At 31.5% G+C, this 7344-nt stretch overlaps 1 protein-coding gene across 1 annotated transcript; it reads left to right on the forward strand.

Moving 5' to 3' along the window:
• The first annotated feature begins 5387 nt into the window (after positions 1-5387).
• LOC100802036 (ethylene-responsive transcription factor ERF023) lies at positions 5388-6104 on the forward strand. The gene has a single exon (XM_003553744.5). The coding sequence runs from the start codon at positions 5431-5433 to the stop codon at positions 5986-5988; it is 558 nt and encodes a 185-aa protein (XP_003553792.1). The 5' UTR covers positions 5388-5430; the 3' UTR covers positions 5989-6104.
• The last annotated feature ends 1240 nt before the right edge of the window (positions 6105-7344 follow it).

Raw genomic sequence — 7344 nt, forward strand, 5'->3', positions numbered from 1 at the left:
TTCTATCATAAAATTGTGACGGAAAATAATATTATTTCTAAGGTAAAACTGTTGCACAAATCCATCCTAAAATTGTGGAGTAATAATTGGTTCGAAATGTTTGTGATGAATAGAATTCTGATAATAATAATAAAAAAAAGTTTGTCACAAGTTCTATCACAATAATTTTAGGACAGTTTTTAAATAACGTGCAATGGAAACTCTTATCTTAAATACTGTAATTTTTTTCTCAAGATTTGGTCTAAAATTAATCATGTTCTCACATTATATCATATCCTTTATTTAAAGTATTGTTTATATATTTGGCATTTTTTGTTTGAGAAATTATTAATTTTTGCATTATGTATTCTTTAAGTAATTTTTCTGATTAATACAAAGATAAAAAGACGACAAACTTTGGAAATGATACTATACTTTACTAAAATATGTTTTTATTGATTCTAATAGAAATATCTAAAATTATTTTCTATATTTTTTTGTCTTCACACAATTGAAATGTATTATTTTTTTATTTGAACGTAAATTCGAATAAATCTAAACCTATCATAATTATTTTTTACATCAGTTAAATGTGATATTTTTTTACATCAATTACATATAAAAAAATAATACACTAGATTTGAATGTATTTTAATTTTATGAAGATGAAAACATACTAAAAATTTTACGATGATAATTTTTAAATATTTTATATTTATAAGAAGGAAAAATATATTTTAATCTAATATAATTTGATTAAATTTCCCTTCAATTTTTGACATTGTATGAATATTTAATAACGTGGTCCTTTATGGATTTATGTATATCGATCTCCAACATTTCTTACCGAACAACCACAAAACTTTATATTTATAGGGTTTCCATCAGGCAGTTGTTTGATAGTAAAAAGGATTTGATCTGTTTTGTACAGCTGTTTACATTTCAATCATAGATATCTATTTGCATGCATGCTCTGTGCAATTGGCCAAACAATTCAAGCCCCTCATTAAATAGCGAAGACTATTTTACGCATTGATTATGGTTGTACGATGTTGGTGGTTTTGCATTATCTCAATCGTACCTGTAAACATTAAGGCCAGGTTATCAATAATTCATACGAATTGATCTTTCTCATCTTTAAAGACCTTACAATTAGGAGTCACAGAACCATTGCTTAGTTGGAAATGGTTCAATCCACTCCTCTTTGCTTTTCTGCACTGAAATATTTAGGCCTCAAACGTCCATTTACCACCGCCTCATCACTCTTTTGCATGTTTTTTATACACTTCTACGGTCGATCGTTACTTTAACTTATTAGGCATTCTTAATTTATATATAGCTTGCATCAATCCCCCTGCCGCCGTCGGAGTACGTTGGAGACGTTAAAAGAAAACTTGTATTTGCAAGATAGAAAAAATTGTTAGATAAGAGAATTACTAGTAATGTCATGATGGAAATAAATAAAAATTAAGTCGATCAGTGTTATAACTACGATAGGTTTGGTCGTGGATGTTTTCACTGATAATTTATGAGGGACTACTTTCTACTAACTAGGTTGATAATTTAAATTAAGGGGTGGAAATCATATGTATCAGTACTACTTAAGCGGTGGAGAATAAATAAACCGGCCACTGCTCACTCTATCAGCAAATGTGCCCTGCATGGCTGCAACGTATAGCTGTGTATAAATTGCTCTTAAAAGTAAACTGTAATAAATTGCCCATATTAGTATATTTTGAGTCAAGGCGGATTAGGTTATTATTTTTTATAAACTATGACTTTAGGATTGATAAACTAAATCATTTGTTGACACTATGAATAGATTAATTAATGGACCACGAGGTTGTTTTCAACTCATTTTAAAAGTAAATACTTGAATAATGTAAGAATGATGCAGAAAGATTAAATAAGATAATGAATTAGTGATGAACGAGTTTTACATTAATGTTATATAATAAAAGTATAAAACAGAAGCATATATAGAGTTTTTGGAGAGAATAAATAACAAATCAATTCGCCTTAGAACTTTGTTAATGGAGAAAATATATAGTTTTTTTATTTATTTATATAAGTTAATTATTCGCAATTATAATTATTTGAATGACAATTTTTTGTTAATGGACAATCTATCTTTATAAGCATTCTTTCTATCTTAGAAATTGTTCTGATTCTGTGAAATTACAAAACTCAATTCCCCTAAATTTTTTCCATAGAAAAATATTTTTGTGCAACGTTTCAATAATTAATAAATGTTACAAATTGAATTTAATTTATAGAAAATATTAAATAAACATATGAAAGAATATATTAAAGATTATGGGTGTTCAAATCTAAACCGACCCAAAATAAAAATTAAAAAACAGCTAAAAAAACCCAAAACCAAATCAAACTGATTTTTTGGATTTGGTTAGATTATTTTTTTTTTCTCAAACTAATTGATTCGGTTCAATTTACTATTTTTGTTTTTGAAACTGATCTAAATCAAATCATATCGTAACACTTGTATTAATACTTATCTTACTTTAGTGTTATGCATTTTATGTGTATACCACTTGAATTTTACAATATTTTATAGTGTTATATATATGAAACTTATATAATGTATATTACTTTTTTATTCATACAACTTTTTTAAGATATGTTTGGTTTAAAATAAATGAAAATTTACAGATTTTTATTATAGAAGATTTAACATATTAATAAGTTTAATAGATTATTCTTAATAATTTTTTTAATGTAATTTTATTTAAAATATGAAAAGAAAGTATATGTGAAATAATATTTTAATTAAAACCTCAAAAATCAAACCAAACCTCAAAATATTGGTTTAATTTAATTTAAATGAAAATGAAACTAAATTGAACAACATATATTTTTTAAGTTTTTAAGTTTAATTTAGATAATTTTTGGATGAAAAATCAATCGAGCCACAAGCACCCATGTTAAAGATTGTAAAATTAGAAACATGGTGACATAACTTGTCAACCCACATCCCTCCGCCTCAGATTGAATTGATAGGATTTAGCCGTTTATGCCTTCATGGGGTCCAATATAAACTATAAAGCAGGGAGAAAAATTCATGAAAACTAGAAAGTACGTAAATCTTTGTCACGGGACCAAAATCTAAGCACGAATTCTGATTTTCACAGCGAACAAATAAAAGCAAAATATGGTAAAAATGTTATTTGGCACAATGAGTAAAAAAAATGTGTATAGAAAAAAAAGTTGCTAATTTACGAAATAATTCTAATTAATTAAAGTTGACTTAATTAAATCTCTATTTATTTTCAATTTAGAAAATTAATTATCACACCCTTTATTAAAAAACACCCATTTTAATATAATTGTTTAATAAATATATATTTCAATCACATTCACTAATTCAAAATTAATTAAAATTATTTCTACCATATTGTGAATGAAATAACTTTGAGTTAAACCCTAAACCAGTCAAATTTGTGACTTAAGCAACTTTAATCACCTTAAAAGTATTTTTTACTCCTAATTACCAATTGCACCTAGAAAAAAAATTGATAGTCTGCTTGTAATTATAAACAAAACTTCCATGACCAAAACTGTAATTCTAATGCTATTTGTGGCAAACTACTGTATATATAATGATTATTGAAATGGAAATAATGTTAAATATATAGAAAGATAAGACGGTTCGTGGGATGCATATTGTGCTCATTTTAAGTTGTCGACCTGTTAAGCTGAAAAGGTAATTGGTCAATTAAATGTCATTTGGCATGAACAGTGACACATTGGCTTTGTGTGTGTGTTCATAGCTTAATATCATTGTCATGAAACCCAGTGACACATTGGCTTTGTGTATGTTGTTAACTTGATATCATTATCAATCAAACCATCCTCCCACCCACCAAAACCAAAAGGCCAAACACTAGTCACCCAATTCTCGTGCAACACTCCCCCATGTGAGCTCATCAGCATTTGGCAACCAAATAAGGCACCAGGGACACATTCGTCATTTTACTCCAAAAATCATCTATCAGGTCCCATCCACACACATTTTTATACGCTCTTCTTTCTGCCGTGCCTCTCACGATCTTTCCATGGTTCGGATCCAATTTCTTAATTAGAATTTCACATTTCTATCAATTATGTAGAAGCTGCTTGTTAAAATGTCAAAATCATATGTTCTTTTACTATTTAGCTGTCATCAGCATTGGTAATTCGCTGGTTGCTTCAACTACATTTCCATTTCAAAGTTTGACCGGTAGGAACTAGCAACTTAAAATTTTCACATCACCATGGATGATTGTGTTGTGTAATTTAAACTTAAGTCCAGTGTTTTGATTAGGTTAAATTGATCGATGGAGCTTAATTTACTTAATTTTGGAAACTGTCACGTTATTATATGGTGCTCAAGTTAAACAGGAGCTGTTGTCGCGTTAATTTCAATGTTCTAGTGTGTGTCTTGGTCAAAACTGTCAGCCGCGAGTCATGAATGAAAGAAGAAAAACAAAAATGGATCAACGTATTTTGACCACGATTATAGATATTTTTATTATTCTCTTTATGCAAGACATCTCTCACCTGCGAAGGGGGAGTGACAACATATTTGCTTTATACTTTTATCCAGCTCATCCATAAAAGATAAAAAAAGGCGCGTGTATATATAGTTGTCCATTTAAAACAATTATTAGTTACCCACTAGGATAGCTAATGATCAGCTTTGAGTAATTCGTATGATATCTTAAATTTTAGTTTTAATACTGTCATTGTATATAAAAAAAAGTTAATTTTTATTACTTAATTTAAAATCATAAGTATATTCTTCGAGAAAGTGAATTTCCCCCCCCCCCCCCTCAAATATTTAACTTATTGTGTATCTAAATTTCAATTCCGAAATTACTAAGTTGAAATTATCACACTCCAGCTAATTTACACAGTCAATAATAAGTTAACTATTTAAACTAATTTGTATCCTTGGAATCCTAAATTGCATACATAAGAAAAATACTCCACAAGTATTATTTTTGCTTTCATCCTATTTTTTTTAATCATATATATCACTTATAATGTATATTATTTTCTCTCTTTTATCTTTCCTACTTTCTTCTCTATTTTTTATACAACAATTGTACAACTAAAAAAATTATAAAATGTGATAAAAAAAAAAGATAAATAGAAATCATTATTGTAAAAATTGTATGAATCACACATGTCTTACTCTAGAAATGATGAGTGGTTCAAAAAAGTTTGAATGCAATTAGTCCAGAAGAGCAAGAGCTACCCCGCGCGTTGTCATGTATGAAACATGCCATCCATAATTAATTGCATGCTGGGCATTGACGTAGAAAGAGTTTATGAATCCCCAAGGGTATTTCCGTAATCTCTCTTCTCCTTCCCCTTTTTAACCTCTGACGAGCCTTATAAATATCGCATACACTCACTGTCCCAAAACGCATGCCACTCTAAACACTGTGAATGGACCATCAACCTCCACCGTACCCCGCCGCCGCCTCCGCCGCAACGGACAACCCTCGGGGAGGCACGCGCCACCCCGTGTACCGCGGCGTCCGCAAGCGCCGGTGGGGCAAATGGGTCTCCGAAATCCGGGAGCCACGGAAGAAGAACCGCATATGGTTGGGGTCGTTTCCGGTGCCGGAGATGGCGGCGCGAGCATACGACGTCGCAGCCTACTGCCTCAAAGGCCGGAAGGCGCATCTCAACTTTCCCGACGAGGTTGACTCCCTGCCGCTTCCGTCGTCCCGCTCGGCCCGAGATATTCAGGCCGCCGCAGCCCAGGCGGCGCGTATGATGAAAGCCTCCGGCAACGATGAGAAAAGCGGCATTGCCTCCGACGACGGCGATAGCTGCGGGGACGATTTTTGGGGCGAGATTGAATTGCCGGAGCTTATGGATGGCGAGTGCTGCTGGGGTTGTCCGGCCGGCGCTTCATCCTGGACTTCCTCCGGCGACCTCGCCGAGTGGCCGGAGGAGGAGCTTTCGCCGCAGCAACCGTTGTTTATGGCATGTCTATAATCTACTACTGTATTTCTGTATTAATGCTGCATGTTCAGTTGTTGGTATGTTTCTTATATATCCTATGTGCCAACTGTTACTGTTGTCATAAATAATATTAATAGTTATGATCAGTAGTCATATTTTCATCAAAACACATCTTTAATTAACTAGTACTTCCATATCATAGAACTTTGGGTTTTTCTTGAATAAGTTAGTAGCTTCTAAATACTGTTGTGTTTTTTGAATTAGTTGGGTTTCAAATATCAAAGCTCTAAGGGGAAAGAAAAACTCAACCCGCATTAACTAATCATGTGAATATATAAACTAGTATGTCTTAAGCGTATTGGTTTTTCCTTTTTTGAAGTTCTTCTTTAATTTCCAATTTTCCGTATAGCAGAATGTCTTCAACACAAGTAAATGATTTATGACAGAGATGGATTTGTTTAAGCTCCATCAAAATTGAAAATGTACTCACAAGAACATGTTAATAAGTGATAACGTACCACTCCCTATACATTGCTCAGTTTCCCGTACAACAACAGGTTGTATGCTATGCGCTTAGCCTTGGGTGCTTTATCTTCATTCTCGAACTTCCATCGATCCTTAGGCTCTTTTTAGTTAACTACTTCGATATTATTAATTGATTATACTTTAATTATTTATTAAAGTACTGTAATGTACTTTTTCGGAACTCGTTTGTCTAAAATCGTCGACATCATAAGCAATGAAAAACATATGCAATTCTCATAATATAATTGCAATAACTTATTTCGAGAAATTAATTATTTTTAAAGTTCTTGAGATAGTTGTTTTACAAAAGTTGTTTCTCGATCAAACACAGTGTGTTATCAAATACGCCATTAGTTATATCAAAGGTTTGCCATTTCAAGCTAATTCACGAGTTTTCACAATTTATATCAATCTGAACTATAAAAAAAAATAGGAGTATGTTAAATTTATATATCTTAAAATTGTATTTGCATTAATCAAGTTAAGAAAATAAAAAATCACCCTTAACATTTATCTTTGAATTTTGAAACATCTCCATAGTTTTATCCGTTTTCACTTTGTCTATCATCGCAGAAGCATTTAGGATTTAACTTTCTGCAGAATAAATCATCTGCAGGACAAGAATGAGGACCACGACAAATACTCTGGAACTTGGAAATATATGATCCGGGCCTTTTTTCATTTTTGTTGTTGTTGTCGGAGTAAGCACGTACGACAAAACAATCTTTATGTACGTTCAAGATTATTCCAAAAGTATCCAGAGGGAGCGTGTGTGCCTTCATATCCATGTAACTAACCATATCTCCTTTTTCTTTAGTCCATTAGATTATTTATTTAGAAATATTTTAAAGCAGTAGTGGATTC

Source organism: Glycine max, chromosome 19 (genome assembly GCF_000004515.6).
Source record: "Glycine max cultivar Williams 82 chromosome 19, Glycine_max_v4.0, whole genome shotgun sequence".
Taxonomy (NCBI): domain Eukaryota; kingdom Viridiplantae; phylum Streptophyta; class Magnoliopsida; order Fabales; family Fabaceae; genus Glycine; species Glycine max.

Coding starts and splice junctions, on each gene's coding strand:
- LOC100802036 (XM_003553744.5), top strand. CDS start 5,431: ATGGACCATCAACCTCCACCGTACCCCGCCGCCGCCTCCGCCGCAACG.